General features: G+C 35.0%; 1 protein-coding gene and 1 long non-coding RNA gene across 51 annotated transcripts in view; one reads left to right on the top strand and one right to left on the bottom strand.

Moving 5' to 3' along the window:
* The window catches only part of rimbp2b (RIMS binding protein 2b), a 268,387-nt gene that overhangs the window by 183,337 nt on the left and 61,546 nt on the right, over positions 1–23,504 (bottom strand). For all 50 annotated transcript variants that reach the window (XR_012384726.1, XR_012384727.1, XR_002459411.3 and 47 more), the window contains one exon: positions 4,702–4,848. Coding sequence is in view for 25 of the 50 variants with exons in the window: in XM_009304219.5 (XP_009302494.1) it covers positions 4,702–4,848 (147 nt within the window). In the remaining 25 variants the exon portion in view is untranslated. The remainder of the gene's footprint in view (positions 1–4,701; positions 4,849–23,504) is intronic.
* On the top strand, positions 85–21,915 carry LOC141375913 (uncharacterized). The gene is made up of 3 exons (XR_012384729.1): positions 85–263; positions 20,165–20,250; positions 20,375–21,915. It is a non-coding gene; the product is annotated as an uncharacterized lncRNA (long non-coding RNA).

Consider the following 23,504-nt stretch of genomic DNA (forward strand, 5'->3'; position numbering starts at 1 on the left):
AAGACAGAGACAGAAGGAGGATGCAGTCTGGCCAGACCGTCTCTTTCTAAGCGTTAATAAGAAGGATAATCACATTAGAGGTTTATGGAAGGCTTGTAGTGTGGTTGGTTGTAACTTTATTAGCAATTACGTGAACATGGCCTAGCACAGTGTTTTCATGCATGTACTCTGGGTACATGCAGTTTTTTTTTTTAACACAGGCTCATTGGAAATATCTGTCTCAGCCTACATTTTTGCAAAAAGTCATCCATATGGAGATACAGGTGAGTATGTGATCACTAATGTATTTGATTACAAATCATGATCATAGTTAAGTGATTTTGTGGTATTTGTTTGGTATTGGTAATGTGCAAACAAAATAAACAAATCCTTTATTCATTGAGTATGTTTACATGGACACCAATAATCTGATTTTAACCCAGCAGGCACACAACATCATAAGACATTAATATTAGGTTAGATTAAGGTCATGACGTCAGGTGAAGAAAGTTCAATGTCTAGCCAGCGTCTAAGGACAACATTATTTTGACGTTCAATAACGACGTCAAATTACGTTGAAATTTGGTTGATTTTAGGTTGTGTTGGAAAGTGACCAAAATCCATTGTCTGACAGATGTCATGGTGGTAACGTCCACACAAAGTCAGAGGGTAAAATAATTAGACATTGATATTTGGTTGATTTTAGGTTGATTTTAGGATGGATGTTGGACATTGATGTTGGCCTGATGTTGGGTTCTGTCCCCAAGATGTTGCAGTATGTTAGGGTACAACGTCAATATGATGTCATGTTGACGTCCTGTGCCTGCAGGAAATACGATTAAGACAATACTCTGATTAAGAGTCTACCAAATGAACTGCGATTTAGAATAACCTTATTCTAAGTCATAATCAAACTAAACAGAAATCGAATTAAGACATGTGGAGTATGCTGATTTTAGTCGCATTACTGAAGTGCAGTACAGACATGTAAGAACCCTAATCAAACTATTACTGCTGTATAGGATTTTGATTGCATTTTGCGACAGGATAGTCTATTCACACACGGCTGTTGACACTATTCTCTGCACTTACCGAGTCAGTGAAGGACCACAGACACCTGCATTGAGAAATGCGGAAGTTTTTTTCCCCATACAGCAAGCGGTATCAAATTTCATTGAAACAACACTCTTCCAGCAGTTCATACTCGCATCCAATATCTCGTTGGTCACCGGGGCATGAATGAAATGTTCTTGAATTAAAGTGAAAGTGCCAAACTGCAGTTAAAGTTGACAAATTAAAAGTGAAACACCCGAAATTACATGAAACTCTGGAGGAAATGTGGACAGCCTGGTGACGCAATAATGTTAATCGAATTATGTGCTGTAACATGTAAAACACGATCATTGAAAAGAATATTCAAAAAGCAACTCATGTAAACACCTTAATCATATTATTGTCTTATTCAGATTAAAGCAAATTATTTGATTACTGATGTCCATGTAAACATAGTCATGAATAATATGTCCATGTAAATATCATAAGTGTGAAAAGGGATAAAAGTGGTTGCTATCATACTGTCTTGTAGCCTTCATTTTACCTAGATACTGAAATCAAAGGTATGTTGTTTTTCACAAAAAGCCTTCATTTCCATCGAACCTGTGCTGTTTTTCCTATAGTAATCAAATATTTGAAATGTTCCTTAAAATTACAGTAAAACATCTAAATAGTCTATCTTTTTAGAAGTTTATGAAAGAATTCAGTTCAGGGAGGGGTTTTCCAACTTTTTGAGATTTTTTAAAATGATATTATCTAAGTCCTTCTTGTTAATTTTCTTGTAAATGATGCATTTATGTGACATAGCGGTACCCAGTGTTCACTATATATTAACAAGATGGTTAGTTGTTTAAATTACAAAATATTAATATGTATTTAGAGGCTCAGTGGTTAAGACTGTCGCCTCACTGTCGCCCTGGTTCAAGTCCCGGCTGGGTCTGTAGGCATTTCTGTGTGGAGTTTGCACGTTCTCCCCATGTTTGCATGGGTTTCTTCTGGGTGCTCCGGTTTCCCCCACAGTCCAAAGACATGTGCTATATAGTTGAATTGAATAAGCTAAATTGGCTAATAGTGTATATGTGTGAATGTGAGAGTGCATGGGTGTTTCCCAGTAACATTTGCTGGACAAGTTGGCGGTTCATTCCACTGTGGTGGCCCTAGATTAATAAAAAGACTATGCTAAAAAGAAAATGAATGAATGAATGAATGAACAAGGTTTTATTCCTTTTTGGATGATGTTTCACTAGGGTGTATGGATGTCAAAGAAAAGATCAGTCATAACTTCTATTATGCATAGCAGTTAGAGTTCAATATATAAATACAAGGTTTTTTGTTTTGTATTGTATTTTGTTTGTTTTTTGTTTGTTTGTTTGTTTGTTTGTTTGTTTGTTTTGTAAACAGACAGTTGCAGTTGCACATACAGAAGAGCTCCAGAATCGCAAAGTGTAAACTCACAATTTGAGAAAAGTCAGAATTGTGAGGTAAAAATGTAGTTCAGTGGTGAAAACTGAATCACATACAGTAGGGGAGAATATGTGAATATCACTAGTGCTGTTAAACAATAAACCATGACTATTTACACACGAAATAAACGTTTGTGCATTTGGCTGCGTGTCTGCTATATGTATAAACAGTGCAACAATGTATATTATGTAAATACTTTTTTGTTTTGTTTTTGTGGTTGTACACAATTCGCCATGATTTATCCTTAAACATCACTAAAAATATCACATCTCCTAAATATTATTTATAAGCAATTAAATGTTCTTCATGTCTCCTTGGTTCACCCATATTTAAAACCAACTAATAAAAACTTGTTTTTCATAAAACATATGTGTAAAAATATAAACTAAATATTTAGCATATCTAAAAACGGTTTTAACACCAGTCCACACACACACGTGCATTGACACGCACATGGTTTTTCAGGGACTTAAATGCAGCACAAAATCGTTTCCAAACAGACATGCAAGAAGTCGATGACCGTCTGCTTCCTTACATGCGCAGAAACATATGCATCACTCCTACATGTTTATCTTCAGTTACTAAACAATGTGAAAATGTGACACGCCAAAGAAATAAATAAATATAAAACAGAATAAATGACAAGCTGATAGACTGCTTTTATCAAAATGCTGTTTCCAAGCAACTAACAGGTGAGAAGAGCTGTGGCTCTGTGCTTATACAATGCGGACATTATCAGAGAAACAACAAAAAAAAAACAGTGTGAGAAACCGAATATATGACTCAATGACCACATGAGGATGATCCATAATAATAACAGACCTCAAAGACAGACATCAAATACTAAATGCTACTGAAATAATACTAGATAGCAGCACAGTATAAGCCAATAAACTGCCAAAATAAACACACTGTGCACTACATACAGCGTTTCTGCACGTTTCATCAAATCAAATTTAAGACATTTTTAAATTTTTAAAACACAATAAATGAAATTCCAGACTTATACAGGGTTAAACACAAAAGGTTGTTCTCATGGCCAGTAGAAAAATATTAACTTGCCCCATTATAATTCAAATTTACTTATGTCTTAGCCATGTATTTGAAATAATGTGTCAAAAGATTTAATAGATAGTTAAAAATAGACGATGCCATCGTCCATCGCCGATGGCCAATAGACAACAAGATGCTGAGCCGGCATTGCCCATCCTCCGCCCCCGACCCCGCCGCAAACCCGCTCACGAAAAATATACACTAGGCCCCGTTTACACTAATTTGTTTAGTGTTAAAATGGCACTTTAGAACGGAAATGTTTAACCTAGCATTACTGAACAGCCCTCCGTCCGCTGAAAACGCACATCACGTGACCACACACACACATGCGCTTGTCAGAGCTCCAGTGAGCAGTGCACGTTGGACAGTTTATCAAAGACTTACCGCTGGATCGCATCTCACTATTGTTGTTAAACGTGACATTCAAACATCCCAAGTCTCCCGGAAGTTCCTGGAGTCTCCAGTTGTAGTTGTAGTCTGATGTCATCACTTTAGTGTGCATTAATAAGCAGGACAAATTTAACGTCTGTTCTAGTCCACCATTTAAAGTCTATACAAAATGTAGTATAACAGTAGACCAATGCATAGGCCTATTTACTACTGTATTTGTTCATGTTAGTTAACGTTAGTTAATGAAAATATAGTAGTTCATTGTTAGTTAATGTAATGTGTTACCTATTTATGTTTATTTTATATCGACAAGGCCGTGAGAAAATTGCAATCTTGATTTTAAGCAAAAAAAAATTGTGATTCTCTTTTTTAACCAGGATCGTGCAGCCCTAGTACATCATCCAGCTTTTTACTCTTAATGAATATCCAAGTGAAATAAAAAACTCAATTCATCAAAACTTACTACACAAAATCAAAAAATCAGTACAACATGCCATTTAATGTACTGAAAGCCATTGAAAGGGAAAGCCTGATGACTCACAAATGGCTCCTACTGGGAAACATGATGTGACAGGAATATAAGCTGGTGTGTGTATGCATACCATGTGATTCATTTACATTCAGAAGACGCCTGAAGACTTACAAACAATATCTGGTATGATTAAGCTGGTTTGTGTGTGCGTGCGTGTGCATATATCATTCATTGAAAACCAGAAGCAAGGTCTTGATCGTGATAGAAGGAAAAAAAGCATTCAGACTGACCAGTAGTGTGTGCTGTTGTCGAAGCAGGCAGAGGGCGGCAGTCTCAGGTGAGAGTTTGTGTTTCCTGTCCTCTAGCAGCCGATATGCTTCCACATGCTGAGCCGGGAAGCCAGATAAATGCAAGGGAAACACCTCATTCTTCAGTTTCTGGAAAATACGAAAAGTACTGTATAAACTCATATTTAAAAAAATGAGGGTCAGACTGTTCTTTTTTAAAAATAAATAAATACTGTATTTAGGAAATATCCATTTGTTTTCATTTTATAATTCAAACATTTGTGGTTAGACCTCTTTTTTCATTTAGGAAGGATACGTTCATTTAACAAAGGAACAGTAAAGACTTTTGTAAAATCATAAAATATATAATAGAAATAAATGGTGTTCTTCTGAACATTCAATCAATTTCAGAATTCTGGAAAGGTTGTATGTTTCCACCCAAATGTAAAAGGTTTAGTTCACCCAAAAATGAAAATTCTGTCATCATTTACTCACTCTCATGCTACTCTAAAACAAAAATTCTGTGCATCTTTGCAACATAAACAGATATATTTATATAAGATAATGAAATCAGAAGTTTCTTCTCCTCCTTTGACATCCTACATAATGATCACATTCAAGACTTGGAATGGTAGTAATGGCATCATTCAAATACTCCATGTGACAAAAATGGTTCAATCTAAAACTTCCACATCATGAAACATTTAGAGTTACAAATAATAAGAACTGCAGTTTTCATAAATTTACATAAAAAGCCTTGTCAGACCAACAGAATTTAGACATTCTTTGAGTTCCCAACATGCATTGATGCATAAAAAAACGTGATTATACATAAGCTTGAATTTTTTTATTTATTTACTGTTTACAGATTTTTGAAATCATCTGTTGTTATTTTCTCATTAGTGTTAATTATATGTGTAGTGATGTTTAGAGCTCATCGTTTTTCATCTGTGGAGTGTCACTGTTCAAGTGTTGAGGCTTACAGTAGAAAAGCACAAAATCCTAGACAGTTTGCTATAGTGTATAGTGTAGTGTAAAGCCTGGTTTATACTTCTGCGTCAAGTGACCGGCGTAACCCACGACGCATGCAACGCGCGTAGCTGTGCATTTATACTTCTGCACGCTGTCTCTGTTGGTCTGCATTAACACTTTAGAAACGCTATTGGCAGTGAGGTGTAAATGTTCCTATGTGTCAAGTTTCTTCGCTGCTGTTTTGTTTTCCTGAACACTTCCGGGATGTACAAGTGGCTCAAACTCGCTCATTTTGAGGCAGGAACCGGCGGACGTGCAACAACTTTAACTATGAGGTAAACACAAAACAAAACTTTCCATCCGGAGCTCCTTCACGGGACTCCACACTTGTAAACAATCGCTCCATCGGGCTCGCACCATTCACGCGGCTCTCGGTCCCGCCCAGACTCGTCAGCGCTACCAAGCCGACCAATCACAGAGCTTGCGCTACGCGTCGTTGCGACGTGTAGTTACATTTATTGAGAGGTGCCACGGCGAAGGGCTAGGCGTCAGCGCCTTAGCATACGCCGGCGTTTGACGCAGAAGTATAAATCAGCCTTAAAGCTGTCAGAACACCTAGCAAATGGATAATGTTTGATTTTTGTCAGATAATTATAAGAAAAGCTGCACAATATTGGAAAAATCTGGCATTGAGATATTTTGTTTTGCTGCGATATACACTCATCGGCCACTTTATTAGGTACACCTGTCCCACTGCTCGTTAATGCAAATTTCTAATCAGCCAATCACATGGCAACAGCATGCAGACATGGTCAAGACAATCTGCAGCAGTGCAGTTCTACAGAGAATGGTCTGAAAAAGAAAAAATAGCCAGTGACCGCCAGTGCTGTGAGCGCAAATGCCTTGTTGATGCCAGAGGTCAGAGGAGAATGGCCAGACTGGTTCCAGCTGATAGAAAGGCAACAGTAACTCAGATAACCACTCATTACTACCAAGATATGCAGAAGAGCATCTCTAAACGCACAACAGGAACCTTGAGGCGGAATGACTACAGCAGCAGAAGATCACAGCGGGAGCCACTCTTGCTAGTTAAGAACACAACCTGATTATTGTTGCTGACCATGTCCATCCCTTTATGACCACAGTGTACACATCTTCTGATGGCTACTTCAGGCAGGATAACGTGTCATGTCATAAAGCACCAATCATCTCAGACTGGTCTCTTTAACATGACAATAAGTTCACTGTACTCAAATGGCCTCCACAGTCACCAGATTCAATCCAATAGAGCACCTGTGAGATGTGATGGAACGAGAGATTTGCATAATGGATGTGCAGCTGACAAATCTGCAGGAGCTGCGTGATACTATCATGTCAATATTGACTAAAATCTCTAAGGACTATTTCCAGTACCTTGCTGAATCTATGCCACTTAGAATTATGGCAATTCTGAAGGCAAAAGGGGCTCCAACTCAGTACTAATGGGGGTAACTATTAAAGTGGCAGGTGAGTGTACAATATGATTATAGTTTCACCAGATGATTTGAATAGAACTAATTGGAAAGATGTTTATTATTTTACATCGACCGAGGTGATAAAGTTTATTCTATTGATCCATTTTTTTTTCGGCTTGGTCCCTTAATTAATCTGGGGTCAACACAGCGGAATGTACCACCAACTTATCCAGCATATGTTTTACACAGAAAATGCCCTTCCAGCTACAACCCATCACTGGGAAATAAGACAGATCAAACATTTGAAATAAAAAGTTAAATAAACAGGAGAGTCTAGCAGTATTCAAGCATCAAAATCGAACAATCAAACGTAAAATAACATGGTCATTGCATAAATCAGTTTTAGTAATATCTTCATCTTTTAATCTTTAATAAATAATATAACCTTGCGATGTGAATATTGTAAATAAACACATTGCGATATTGATGCTCAAAGGATATATTATTCAGCCCTAATTGTAAACATTGTTTTCTATGTGCTGCACACACTGCATTGCCACTCAGCATCTGTTCATGTTGCTTAGCCACATATAGTAAACAATGTAAAATCTGGGAATGACACAGTGGGTTACATCCAGTGTGCCACCCGCTTTAGATAACTCATTTGTTGACAGTAATTGTGGAGGCAGCGTTTGTGCACAAAGGCACTTTAAAAAACAGATTTCAAACAAAGTAATAATAATTTAATTGATTATTAATCAAATTAAACGATTTAATGTACAACTAAGAAAGACATTCCAGAATATTTACTCACTGAAAAACAAGTACATTTATACCAAAACTGACACCCCAAACTTTTAAGCTGCCATGTTTTTATTTTTAGCTCATCTGTCAAAAACTGAATGCACAGGATTGTGGGATACATCTATGGTGCCTTTAAAATTTGATCAAAAGGTACCTCGCGAGACAGGAAGTGAAGCATAATCTGGATTAGGATGTGAACTGATGCCTTCCTGCCTTGAATGCTACCTCTGGAGAAAGCATTTTAGAGCTTACAGACAAACCTTTGAATAAGATGTGTATTAAACTTCAAACTAGTACACACAGGAGAAGCTAGAGGGCAAATGTCTAAAATGGAACACCTGAAAAGTGTCAATCAGAGTGGTAACCATAGTATAATCAGAATAATTGACTCCAGTCTAATGAATTATTAGAAAGTAATGCACTCCCTCAGGTCTAATCCTTGCATAAACGCTCTCTTAATAAACAATATAACAGAATAATTATAATAAATCAATAGCATAATATATATCATATTAAATGCAAGAAAATAATGTCAAAGCTTTTCATAGAATGTTGAAACACCAAAGTTTAACTTTTCAATCTTTTTTATGTTTTTCTCTCTTTTCACTAGAAAGCTAAATGAGCATGTACTGTACCATTAAACAATTGAGTTACCCAGTGTGTCTGTGTTTACACGGTGTGCTCTTTGTTAGCAGAGAGACTCTTTTGTGGCTCTTGTCAACAGCATTGGTTTTCCTGTAAGCCCTGACTTTAGCAGGTGGCCAGTGAGTACAAAGCAACATTACACCATCATCATGTTCTTTACACACATAACCAGAGGCCATTACTACTCCAGCAAGCAAACAGAAGCTTATCTACGTGTCTGTTTGTTCATGTGGACGTGTGTCCAGAAACTGACTGGTTTCATACAAAACATTAACACCTGCTCCATCTGATTGTAAAGGGGGAAGTATGGGCAGGAAAACAGAATGTTTGTATATTAAAACTGCTAAATGGAACACACACACACACACATGCGCAAAACTCTTGCCTGTTCTTGTTAGTTAAGTAAAATGAATGCAAGCAGGGAGCTGGAGCAGATGTTTGTTTCAACAAAAGCTCTCTGTGATTCAAAAGCTTATAAATTTAAGTGGCTGTCGGCGGCTTTCTGTGATCTGATTGAAATATTGTTATGAGTGAACAAACTGAACATTCAAGAAATGCCACTTCACTTAGAATTATTAAAAGTAAACAATGAGCTAGTACTATTTCAGCATCTTAGAGTAACTGTTTTAGTTTTTATTGATATTTTTTAAATTATTGTTTTTATTTTAACATTCAAGTTTTAGTCATTCGACTGCATGTTTGTCCATTTTAGTATTGAAATCATTTTTACTTAAAATTTTTCACATCCATCCATCCAGCCACTTATCCATCTGTTAAAAAAATTATAAAGTATAAAAATATGAATACATATTTCCTTGACATCTATTTAAAATAAAACAATTACAGTATATAATATATTATTATTATACAGTAGTTCTGTCTGGTTCTCTAATCTGATTGGCTGATAGCGTGCAATATTCTGCAATATCAGAACTCGTACAGCCTCCTCACCCTTCTGTATTACTCCGCCCACATAGAGTGACAGCAGATCAATAAACTTACAACAGTTTGACAAATATTGCAGCTGCTGGACAACAATGTACTTTTGAGTTTTTTTTAGGCGAGAATGTAGTTGTTTACTTTGCAACTATGCAGTTTATTTATAAAGAAAGTGCCTATTTGAAACCTTAAACATTTTTGAGGTTTAGCGCATTGGCGGCCATCAGCCTGTCATACTGAGCAGAGCAAAGATGGTTGATGTTCCGCCAAAAGATGGCGACAGAGAACGCATAATAAGTCCTTATGCTGTGTTCACACTAGATGCGGAACGCGCAGATAAATTGGGCTATTTGCAAAAATCTTCTTCATTCGCGCATCAAATCCGCTTCATCCGCACATCAAATTCACTTCACAACAGACAAAGGTTAAAATAGTTTTAGATTTTTCATTAGTTTTAGTTTCTATTTCGTTTTGACTTGTTGTTTACAAATTCAGTTAGTTTTAATTTGTTTTTAGAGGTAGATTTACTAGTTTTACTAGTTTCTATATTTTGAAATGACAGGTAAGTGATTTTTTAAGTCGATCCCTCACTTTTGTATGTTGTAGTGCTGTATTTATACCATAGTATACTGCTAGTGTTTCTCCCGATTGCAATAGTGAAATACTGGGAAATTTCTCAGGATTGATGCCGTTCAGCCTTATAATCTTAAAAAGTGAGCAAAATTACCTGTTTTGTCATCACTTTAGATCAGTGGTTCTCAAACTTTTTTCATCAGGTACCACCTCAGAAAAAAAAAAGTCTCTCCAAGTACCACCAAAAAGAGCAGTATTGAAATACAATAGCGTAGTAGGCCCAGGAAAGCAGCTACAACTGCACAGTTTAAAAAATGAGGCAGATTACCATAGAAATATAGGCTATATGTCATATATGGCAAATTATATATTATACACGTACCACAGTTTGAGAACCACTGCTTTAGATTATTAAAAGTTAAAAGTTACTGGCGAGTTACTGCTATTAAAAGTTACTGGCGAGTTACTGATGTGCATTAATGTTAATATATATATATATATATATATATATATATATATATATATATATATATATATATATATATATATATATATATATATATATATATATATATATATATATATCATGAAACAGTGGAACAGTGGAACAGTGGAACAGTGGAATGAACCGCCAACTTATGTTTTACGCTGCGGATGCCCTTCCAGCTGCAACCCATCACTGAGAAACATCCATAAACTCTCATTCACACACATACAGTATGGCCAATTTAGCCTTCCCAATTTACCTGTACAGCATGTCTTTGTACTTGTGGGGGAAACCAGAGCACCCGGAGAAACCCATGCGAACACGAGGAAAACACATAGAAAGGGCAACTGACCTAGCCTAGGCTCGAACCAGCTGCCTTTTTGCTGTAAGGGGAGTCTGTTACCCACTGCGACACTATGCAGGCCATATATTTATATACAGTTGAAGTCAGAATTATTAGCCCCCCTATAATTATTTTTTTATATATATATTTTCCCAATAGATGTTTAACAGAGCAAGGACATTTTCACAGTATGTCTGATAACATTTTTTTCTTCTGGAGAAAGTCTTATTTGTTTAATTTTGACTAGAACAAAAGCAGTTTTTTTAATTTTTAAACACCATTTTAAGATCACAATTATTAGCCACTTTTTTAACTTGCCTATCCTGCCTAGTCAACCTAATCAACCTAGTGAAGCCTTTAAGTGTATTGAAATATATCTAGTAAATTATTATTTACTGTCATCAAGGCCAACATAAAATAAATCAGTTATTAGAAATGAGTTATTAAAACTATTATGTTTCGAAATGTGTTGAAAAATATTTTCTCCGTTAAACAGAAATTGGGAAAAAAAAATAAACAGAGGGGCTAATAATTCATGGGGTTTAATAATTCTGACTTCAACTATATATATTGTTTTGTATGTTCTTTTAAATATAATTTGTTAAATTATTTCAGAAAATGACTCTGAACTAACCTTATTTCTGTCATAAGCAACATCTTTAAAACTCAAACTAACGTATAAAAGTGACAAAAAGGCAATGTGATGACCCAGCAAGAAGTTTAAAGTACCTACATATGTGGCATTTGAGATCTTCAGATACTCACACCTGCCTAAGTGTCCGCTCTTTAATGACCAGGAGAGGCGAGTTAGCCTAGCGGTTAGCTTAGCCCTCACCAGATCACAGGAAGCAACAGGAACAAAAAGCATGCTAACTAATTCATGGCGTCGGTCAGGTGTAACGGGGGATGTTCTTTGTTCTGGAGTGGAGTCAGAAACGTTACACTGAGGGGACAAACGACGGATCGTCTGCAGCTCTAAAATTAGACCATGTTGTGAATAGCCGCAGAGGGAAAATGGTTTGATCATTGACAAGTACGTGAAAACAAATAGCCATGAATAGACTGGTGACCCTCGGGCATGTTGTGTTAAGCTTTCGCGCAACTGTGTCTTTTGGCAGTGGTTGAGTGTGTTGATGGAGTGTTTGCGTCACAATGGTTAAGGTAAAACTATCTGCGGCTCCTCGTGACATTGAAAAAAGTCAGTAATCCATCCATCACTAACAATATCTAAAGTCTGTCCATAAAAGAATACTGTTTGAATACTGTTGACTTTTTAAAAACCTTTAAACAAGACTTTAAATAGCACAGAGAAACTGTATTGTTGGAAATAGTTTAAAATACTTTTTAATTAATGAGTGATTAAAAGCGTTCATAATCCAACCTGCTATATGTCAGATTCAGGCTACACAATGTCAGTCTGACTTTGGCACAGTATATTCGACATTGAGTGTTGTAGTGATACATAAACAAACATTTACAGTATATTATTTTTATTATGTTAATACCATTATTGTGCATTAATTGTTTGTGTGAATACTAGGTTAAAATGAAAACTGATCATCAGACAAAATGGAAAATTGAATGAGAGCGCAAGTGTTGACAATACAATTTAAAGCACTGCAGCTCATTTTCATAATGTTCAAAGCAGTGAATAAGTCATTTCAAATTGCACTTTAAAAAATATCTTACTACTTCATGTTTTTGTTTAGTTTAGTTCAAATTTCTAATCATCTTACCCTACATCAATTAAACTGAAAAGAAATGTTAAGTTAAATTGGAAAGATAACAATCCAATTAGTTAAAACCAAATTAACATATTAAAATAAGCTAGAGTAACATAAAAATATTTATTACGCACTTTTATATATATTTTTTTTCACATATATGTTTTTTTACTTAAAGGTGCTGTATGTATGTAAGTATTTGACTCTTCTAATGTATAAAAATACCATAATACGTTTGCAGATATTTAAGAAACATGCTAAGTGAACAATCTAACAATCTTGTTTAAGAATGTTAGATAATATATATATTATATATATATATATATATATATATATATATATATATATATATATATATATTTTTTTTTTTTTTTTTTTTTTTTTTTTTTTTTTTTTTAATTATACTGCTGAAACGGCTGTCTTTGTTTTGGTCCCTTTAACCTGCCAGTTTAGCCAATTATATATTAGCGCCCCGGGTTGCCATGCTGGAAAACCACATATTTCATCCATTCATTCAGAAAGGCTCTCAAAGCATGCATCCGTGACTGAAATGTGACAGACTACGAAATGAAAAGTGGATTAAGTGTTCCACATGAGGTGGTTATTAATTAAGCAAATAATATTAATATTACAAGCGTAAACATTAGGTGAGCAGGCTACATTGTAACCCCGTATTAACAACACGCTACGTGATGAGACTTGCATTGATAAGCAATTGGGCTGTTTGCACCAATTGAAACATGAGAGAAATTTAAATACAGCCATTCAGAAGCACAGAATAGTGCACTCACTGCACTCCAACAAAATGGAAAGGTTTATAATCTAATTAATACACATTAAACCTCTTTAACATTATTAAATGTAGACATTGAATCACTGTAGACGCGTTGGTTTTACAGTTCTAAAGTTCAATTTCAAACGGTTTATTTTATTTTCAAGATCTGAAGTCATCTATCAGCTTCTCCCATCTGCCATCTATCTATGGCAAAAATGACATGTAAAATGCATTCAAACTCACATTATTAGCATTTAACACTAAAAAGCACATGAGGTGTACCTAAGGTGATCAGTGTCTGTGTTCTGTTGTTCAGCTGCAAGAAACAGAAGCTAAGTTTTTAAAATATAAATTTCAGGTCTTAGGACAAAAAAGATCCTTCTATCCCATTCCTTTGCTTTTATTTAGAACACAACTTAAATCAGCCTAAATCAGCCTTTAGGCTCTATAGTTGAGCAAGCTCCTGTTGGTGTTGTTTGTTTGAAACCAGGAGTGCAATACCTAGTTCAACAACTGGGTGTTTACATACTCCTATTTACATACTCCACCTTTAAAGGAATAGTTCATCCTCCAGTTGTTCCAAGCCTGTTTGATTTTCTTTTATTCTGTTGGAACACAAATAAATATACCCTGAAGAATGCTGGGGAAAAAAACAGGCACTGACTTCCATAGTATTTTTTGGTCCTACTTTGCAAGTCAATCATTTTTCTAACATAATAATACATTTTTCTGCAATTTCCTAACTTTCTTCAGAAACTCTTCCTTTGTGATCAATTGAAGAAAAAAATGTTTAAAGTTTAGAACTACTTGATTACGGTAAATGTTTAAATGAACTATCCCTTTAAGATTTCATAATCGATTCGTTATGTCGCGCAACACGATGACATTTGATTATTAAAAAACACGGAGTGAACACGGTCTCTCTCGCACACTGATACAGAGTTCGGTGCCTCATAGACAGGGATGAGGGAGGAAAGAAGGGAATTCAACAACAGGGCCCTACTTTTGTTCCGTTTTGAAGTGAGGACCGTATAGTCCCTGGTGCTGATGTTTTACTCGTTATCCAGCTTGACAAGCATGACAAGTTATCGTTAGCTCGTTTACCTTTAGAGCGGCAACTAAAAAAATCAAACGGAGCTTTGGCGCGGTGTCTGGCGCTGAGCCAAAGAGAGCTCGCGCTGAATAGAGCACTCAGTAAGGGACCGTCGAATAAAGCACTTCTTATTTATTTCTTTTTTTTTTTTACAAAAATAAAACCAACTTAACCCCTTGCTGATAAAGACGTATCATACACTGTAAAAAATGCAGGGTTCCACACAATTAATTTATGTTGTCCCAACACAAATTAAAGAAGTTACCTTAATACTTTTAATGAATATATGTGAATTAAACTTAAAAAATTAAGTTGTCCCAATGAAATCTCAAGAATTGTGTTGATTTAGCTCATTTTCAATAAGTATTTTGAATGAGCAAAAAAAAAATATTTGAGCGTATTATCACAATTATGCAGCGTTTTAACAGACTAATGCTTAATTTATGTTTTAGACATGTAAATACAAACACGTACAAGTAAACAATACATTTAAAGTTTGTAAAACACACAAGGAAGTCTAACGATCCATTCAAATATAATTTGCTGATGTGTTTTAATCATATCAGATACACATTACACATAGTGAAAGTAACTCTAAAGTAGAATTTACTCTTCTCTAATTCACCAGCCACTTACTTGCATGTATTTGGGGAGTAACTGGTGAACTTACGTGCTGAATCCTGCGTGTTCTGCTTTTTATGAAGGCAAATGTGCAGCTGCAGGTAAACCAGGCGACAACCATCTCACGTTATAAATCACGATCACTTACACGATTATGTGAACTGGTAAAACTTCTGTTTGAGATTATATCTCATTAAGATAATTTTTCTTACCCAATTCACAAATAATTTAACTTGTTTTAAGCAAACAATCACTTAATTTGGAGGTGTTTTTTTTCAGAAAACAACACAAAATTTCTTATACTATTTTATGTGTCCAGTATGTATCTTAATTTAAAAATATTTAGATATTTGGATTGAAAACCGCTCAAAACTACTTAGTTTATTTATTTATTTATTTATTTTATTATAATTATTATTATTATTATTATTATTGTTATTATTATTATTATTATTATTATTATTATTATTATTATAACAGCTCAGTTATGAGTTTTTTTTTAAATACGGTTGGAAATGAATGCTTTTCTTTTTTTTATCTAATTCATTGATTAATCGAAAAAATAATCGACAGATTAATCGATTATCATAATAATTGTTAGTTGCAGCCCTACTACCTACTAAATCATGTGTTAAGACATTTTTCTTTTAGTTGTTTAATAAATCCAAGATAAATCCAATAAATCCTTGTGTTGCAAGATTCAGAACCCTCTATTATATTTTCTGTCTGCAAGGAAAACTTCTACAAATGCTTATGCAATAAGGTCAGTCACAAAAAATAATTGTGTCCACTCTTTTCAGCTCTAATGTTTGACTGCACATCTTTAGTAAATCCTGACAGTAAGTTTTTTTAACGCCAAAAGAGTGTTTGCACTTACACAAGCTGTTAGTAAATCTGGCCCCAGAATATGATGATCTCCCTGGAGTGTTTTCACAGTTCGTTTGAGCCCTCCAAATGCTCTCGGAGCAGTTCAGCGTGTACAGTATATGTGAACAAACCAAGCAGTCTCAGACCTTCCTAAAAGCTCACTTTAAATGAACTGGGTTTAGTTCTTTAAAACAAATGTTATGTTAAAGAGGAGAGTTCACTTTGCTTGAGAATTATATATAATATATAGCTGAAGTGAAAATCATTAGCTCTACTGTGATTTTTTTCATTTTCAAGTATTTCCCAAATGATGTTTAACAGAGAAGAAAATTTCACAGATAATATTTTTTTCTTCTGGAGAAATGTTTTATTTCAGCTAGAATAAAAGTAGTTTTGTATTTTTTTTAAAAAATTAAATGTCAATATTATTAGTCCCCTTAAGCAATATTTTTTGAATATTTTTTAAATATTTTTTTGCTTATTTCTGAAAACAAATCACATAAAATTACATTTTACGTTTTAGTTGCTACAATATAAACCAAAAAAAGCTGTTTATCAATCTGTTTTTATGAATGTAACATTCTTAATTGATTATATTTCTACAATTAAACATGCATTTATTATTACCAATAGCATCTTCGAATTCATCACAATATTTTAATCCTAAAAAATATATTTTAATTTTACATTTATTATTTTTTCCAATTAAAAAAAGTCAAATCCAACAGCCCTACAGAGTGAAAGTGGCTTAGAAAAGGAGGTTCTTCAAAGACCTACCAAAGACCCTTTCTAAGAGTATAATCTACAGTCATCAGAGATCTGTCATTTGCATGGCTGACCACTCACTGACCTTTCACATGCTGCATATTCTGAAAGAGCTGTTGTAGATGAGAGAAAGGGCTTGTGCAATACACAGCCATTGGCCTCAAGAGAGTGAGCAGTAGGGTATTTATAGCCTCGCTCGTCCCCATCTGCACGGCTCCTACACCTCGCCAACAGGCAATAGGGCAACACAAGCTCACCCCTCCAGCAACACCACACTAACGTCCATAACACAAACAGACATCTGGACATCAGCGGCTCTCAAAGGGGAGAGAAGAAACGATCGGGCAGCAAAAAGAGAAAAACGGCTGAGAGAGAGCAAGAAAAAAAACAGAGCTAATGTCACACCACCAACAAACACCATCAGTGCCTTCATATGTAGAATTAAATTTAAAAAGTACTGCAAAACGACAATTTTTATCCTGTTTTATTATTATCAATTCATTCAGAGTGCATTACAGGCAACTTCAAGTTAACAGAAAAAAATTACTTGAGAATAATTCTAATAATAATGATAAAACATAAATTTACAAACATAAAATGTAAGTTTCTAAATTTAAAATAAAAAAGCATTTACTTTGTCAAAGTAGGATATGATTACGACTTGTTTAATGCAAATAACCCACACAAGTCATTCACTCATTCATTTTCTTTTCAGCTTAGTCCCTTTATTAATCCGGGGTCACCACAGCGGAATGAACAGCCAACTTATCCAGCACGTTTAAGGCAGCGAATGCCCTTCCAGCTGCAACCCATCTCTGGAAAACATCCATACACATTCCCTCACACTCATACACTACGGACATTTTAGCCTACCGAATTCACCTGTACCCCATGTCTTTGGACTGTGGGGGAAACCGGAGCACCCAGAGGAAACCCACGCGGACGCAGAAAGAACATGCAAAGTAAAAAAAATAATACTTGCTGAATAGCAAGTTAATAGCAAATAGCATTGACAAGTTTGACGCACCAAAGAAGTTTCTTTAAAAACCTCAAGTGCGCAGGGCAAACTTCACCACTCTACGCACATGATTCAGTCTATGTGACATAATAATAATATAATATAAAAACATTTGATAATTTTTTTACGACTCCTTTTATTATTATCATTATATTATTATTATTACAGTTACAATATTACATACAGAAAATACAGTATTATTTACATTCACAGTATTATTTTTGTCTATATTTACAATCTTAGTTATCATTATTATTTGTTGTTTTGTTGTCCTTTTCTGGTTGTTATATAATATAATATAATATAATATAATATAATATAATATAATATAATATAACAATATAATATAATATAATATAACAATATAATATAATATAATATAATATAATATAATATAATATAATATAATATATTATAACAATATAATATAATATAATATAACAATATAATATAATATAATATAATATAACAATATAATATAACAATATAATATAATATAATATAATATAATATAATAAAATAAAATAAAATATAATATAATATAATATAATATAATATAATATAATATAATATAATATAATATAATATAAAAATATTTGTTTTTATTCAAAAATGTGTGTTTCTGTCACAATAATATACATTTACATAAATATGATTAGTTTATAACTAGTTATAACCATGTATTCAAGCTATAAACATTTAAATGAGCTGTTAGAAGCATTACCGGGCTGCTACTATGCATAAAACTTGCCCAAGGCACATGCATACAATAACAAACTCTAAAACAATCTCCTCACACTACAGAAACAATCAGAGCAGATTAGCAAGCCGTCAAGCCAGTTCAACACCACAAAACTGACCGTCCCGCTGGCTCAACGACTATCTTCAAAACAAACAACGTCCTAAAAAATCCTCCATTGTGTCCAGCTTTGCGGAGCTGAGCTTGTTCTCTCTCCATTATCAATAATAATTAACATGTTTGGCTGTCAGTAAATACAGTTAAGCCTTTTTTTTGCCAACAGCCAGGAGGGAGCGTTTGCATTGGGGTCAGGTCTGAAAGCCCGCCAGCACTGGGCAACATTTGGCAAATGACTCGGCTGCAGTCCTGTGAAAGTGTCTGTCTAGAAGGCGACCGGCCTCCCCTCCTCACCGTTTTCCCTAATTGGTTTTCAGTGAGGGCAAGGCAAATTAAATCTAGCCTATTACAGCTATGCTATTCAATTAGCCTTTGCTACTCCCATGAACTAAGAGGCAGAGATAGAGAATCTGCACTCATCTGCTCAGCGTGCGACTCAAATTAGCATGGGACCACCAGAAAAAGACGTCAGTACTCAAAGAAACAAGAGACAAGGAAATATTTGACCAAATCATCTTTGGGCTGCTTGTGAAATAGGCCAGTTTTGATTGGAATTGTTCTTTTATTACACTGCATTTGTGTAAAATCAGGCTGACGGGAAATACATGCCTCAGCCAGGGCCGAAGTGGGACTCATTTTCAGCCCTGGAGTTTCAAGCCAGAACGGCCCACCTCAGTTCACGACTGATTATATTAAAATAAGGTCATTTCCAATTCAGTTTCTAATGATACTATCACATCTTTTTGTCCAACAAACCTAACAGTATTATATGTCTTAACAATAAAAATGAAAAAAATAAAATAATACATTTTCAGGTGAGATTCATTAATATTAATTATTCGAATTCTTATAATTTCTAAGGTGCCGCTGTTTGGGCCTCTGTATAATCATTTCGAATGATTATAGTTAAGTTACATCATCATTTACGTCAGTTAACCTTCAGGCTGCTTTTTGCACTGGGCTGCGAGAAAAAAATAAAAAAATAAAAAAATAAAAAGAGCGGCACTGCAGCAAAATAATTTTAAAAAGAGTGAGGCTATGGTCAAATAAATAAATAAATGAAAAAAGTGTGACTGCTGAGAGTACAAGCAGCTAGGGACACCAGCCCTCACGGCCAAAAAAACGGACCAGCCCACCGGGAATTCTCCCGGTTCTCCTGATTAGCCAATCCGGGCCTGGCCTCAGCCTACATTTTTGCAGACCATAAAATAAGTTGTTCTGGGTACGTTTTGTTGTATGTTGCAGATGACAAATCCATTGGAGGGCACCGTCTATATTTCTTTAATTTGAAATGCATTACTTAAGGTATGTTTTGTTGTGTGTTTTAGATACACATTAATCTTGTACACATTCATGAGAAGGCTGGGTTTGTTGTACAGATCAACTAGCAAATCACTGACCTAAACACTTCTGTAAATCCAACCAATAGTGTTTTCAAAAGCAAACATAAGAAAAAAGTGCCTTGTGGACACATAGTTTTATCTTGATTTTAACTTGTTTGATCTCTTTTGTGGAACTATGCTCTATAAGACTCAAAACCACGAGTACAACACTGTACAAAAGGAACTATCAAGCAAACTGACCATGCCTGGAAAATTCCTTATGGAGATAGACAGGTGAGGCAAATGTATTCAAGAAACACTGTTAAATTATTTATTATTATTATTATTATTATTATTATTATTATTTATTTATTTATTTGGCAGGACAATAACTCTTTATTTGTACATTTTTTTGCAGTTTCACAAAAATGTAGGCTGAAACTATCATGACTGTCAGTGACCACCTGAGGGCGCTGTAGTTCAATGGACACTGAGTGGAACTACAGCGCCCAAAAAGACTACATTTCCATACATTCTTTCACGCACACACCCCGTCTGTCATCTACACTGATTTACAACCACAGCTGTCTCCAATCCCCGTTGATTACCTGGACTATATATTCAACTATTCCACCTCTGTTTGTTAGTTGGTCGTTGTCGTTCCTATTGGTATGTTTCCTGGTTCCAGTTTATATCCTGTTCTTGTGCAAAGTCTAGTTCTAGTTTAGTCTGTTTGAGTTCCTAGTTTGTTTGTTTATTTTGTTACTTTGTAACTTTTTGGATTTTGTCACTGTTGCTGCACTCTCACATTAAAAGATCTGCACTTGGATTCTTCACCGCTTCCTGTTTCAATCCAGAATCGTGACAGAAACATGCATATTCAATGAGCTTGAGTTTATTTTTGTCTAATTTCACAGCAAAAACATTCTGCATATACAGTATAAATCGCTATAAAACGCCTACTGGGATTTAATAAAAATGATTTGGCATTTAACTATAGTTAATCACACAGTCTCACTCATTTACTGGAATGTTCAGAATCACAATAAATCATTCTCTTTCTAATATGCATATTTCTAATTATTATCAATTTTAAAAAGTTGGGCTGCCTTATATTTATGTGTAAGGGTTTCGGAACCTGGCACGTTTTCCCAGTTAGCATGGTTTCTTTAAAATATGTGAATACAGCAATCACACTCAGATCAAAGCCAAAACAATTCATCCAAGATCACTTGAATGAGGTGGTCTCAACTTGATTGAAACAAACTCTGGAGCGGATTGATTTTAGTGAGAAGGCAATATCATCCAACAAACTATCGAACCAGGCTATATCACAGTGTATTATGGATATGTAATAGGCATACGGCTATGGAAGAGAGAATTATGTGTAGGGTGGGATGTCATCATTCGTACCATTTAATGTGCATTTTATGCCAAATAAGAAAGTGAAAGCATGCTGAACTATTAACGAGAGCAGTTTATCTGTTAGGAAAATTGAACGAACTGCAGTCTTGGTTTATTTGTTATTTCTCTCTATAATGTAAAGCCAATAATGCATAATTCTAGCCAAAGACTATGGATGAGAAAGTTTTACTTCTGATTTATATTTGGTAACAATGTCTGTTGTGTGTCACCATTCAAAATTAAAAGCACAGATTTTCACTTATAATGTCAAATCACTCATCGTCGTAAATGAAAATAAGGATGGACGACAACTGAGCAGGTCTCTGAAAAATAAACTATGGAGCTGACATAATCTGAGGAGCGTTTAGTCGCACATGACTTGTTTGAACTATTTTGGTCTATTAATTGCAGTGTGAAAGTGAACCACACCAAGAACAAAGAGCAACACTGTAACAAGTTTAATCCCAGTTTCCGAACAAAACAATCAATCTACAGGTGTGAAAGCACCTTAACGTTCAGATTCTTTGAAAATAAAAAGTTCAAAAGAGCAAATTTAATAAAAAAAAAAAAATATGCCATTTGTAACATTACAAACGTATTCACAGTCAATACACTGGTCTCACGGTTCAGTTCATTCATGTCATGGATTCGGTTTAATTTATGATGCATTGAATGCTTTTTTAATTTTACTTCACAACACAAGAATACAATTTTGTCTTTTAATAAAATCAATCAGATAAATGAACTGTACCTTTAATTTTAGCTGCTCAAAGAAAACACTGCTTTTGATTGTATCAAACAAAACTCAAGTACAAACACTGAAGACAACAGGAGTCCAAGAGCACATACACAAATGCAAATAATAATACCATTTGCTTTTTGAGCGTTGTTGAGGGAATTCGTAATGATCTATGATTGGCCATTGTGTTTATGCGCTCAATAGAAATGGCTGTGATTGGTTCTACATTTACACATTGAACACTGTCTCAGAGAGGATTCAATTTGAATTTTGATTTAAATTCTTTTTTGTAATTGTATGTATGTATGTATGTCATCTCATCATATTGCAGGTGACGTGTAGAGCTGTACTTCTATTTCTTGAGTTCTCCAATTGTCTTGTTTAAAATGCACAAACTACTTAAAAAGCAGACAACTGCATAATTCACTGCTTGGTGCCTGGACAGTTCTTCAATGACACTGGAAGTGCAGTAGAATTGGAGACCCCCCTGTTTCCTTTTAAGGAAGCAAATGGTAGCTGTAAAGCTCCATTTCGGTTTCTCTCTCTCACTGTGGACCCTTTGACCTAGTGTCCATGAGGTAACATTTACTCTCCTCTGTCGGTTGTTACAGCAGTACTTTTGGATCCAGAAATATGCATGTCTGCAGAGAGTGTGTTCTCCACTGTGTGTTCTATTGGAGCAGATATGGATATCTGATGGATCAGCTGATTTCTTAGCAAATTCCTATATTATCCCTATCACTGCTCGGGGAACAGCACTGATGGATAGAGCCAATCACAGTGGCAAAAGATCAAAAGAAAATCGGCACTTTGCCACTTTAGCTCTCAATTTTTTTTAAATATAACGCTTCGACCTACATGGTCTTCATCAGGTTAAAAATTACTTGCACTCACGACATACCTAGCCATAGCCTTTCTATTGCAAATGTGATAAATGACATCAGTAATCGGTTATAATCTATTACTGAACTGATAGCAAATCATCTGCATCATGATGCACCTAAGAAACAATTAATTGTGATACCTCTAATGGTCACTTCAAACAATTTACTAAATATTTGTTCAATATTTTTCAAACTATTACTGTCACGATTACCAGCGATCCAGACTTTGCAGTTGCTAACAAACTACAAATATTCTAGCAAAAGAACTACAAGATCCAGTCATGCACCACTCACACACCTGGCCTACATCCTGTCTGATTGCAAACACTCACAGCTGAAGCTGCTCATGAACTGAATGCAAGGACTATAAAGAGAGCACTCACACACACACACACACACACACACACACACACACACACACACACACACACACACACACACACACACACACACACACACACACACACACAAACACACAAACACACAACACACACACACACACACACACACACACACACACA

The sequence above is a fragment of the Danio rerio genome, chromosome 8 (assembly GCF_049306965.1).
Source record: "Danio rerio strain Tuebingen ecotype United States chromosome 8, GRCz12tu, whole genome shotgun sequence".
Taxonomy (NCBI): domain Eukaryota; kingdom Metazoa; phylum Chordata; class Actinopteri; order Cypriniformes; family Danionidae; genus Danio; species Danio rerio.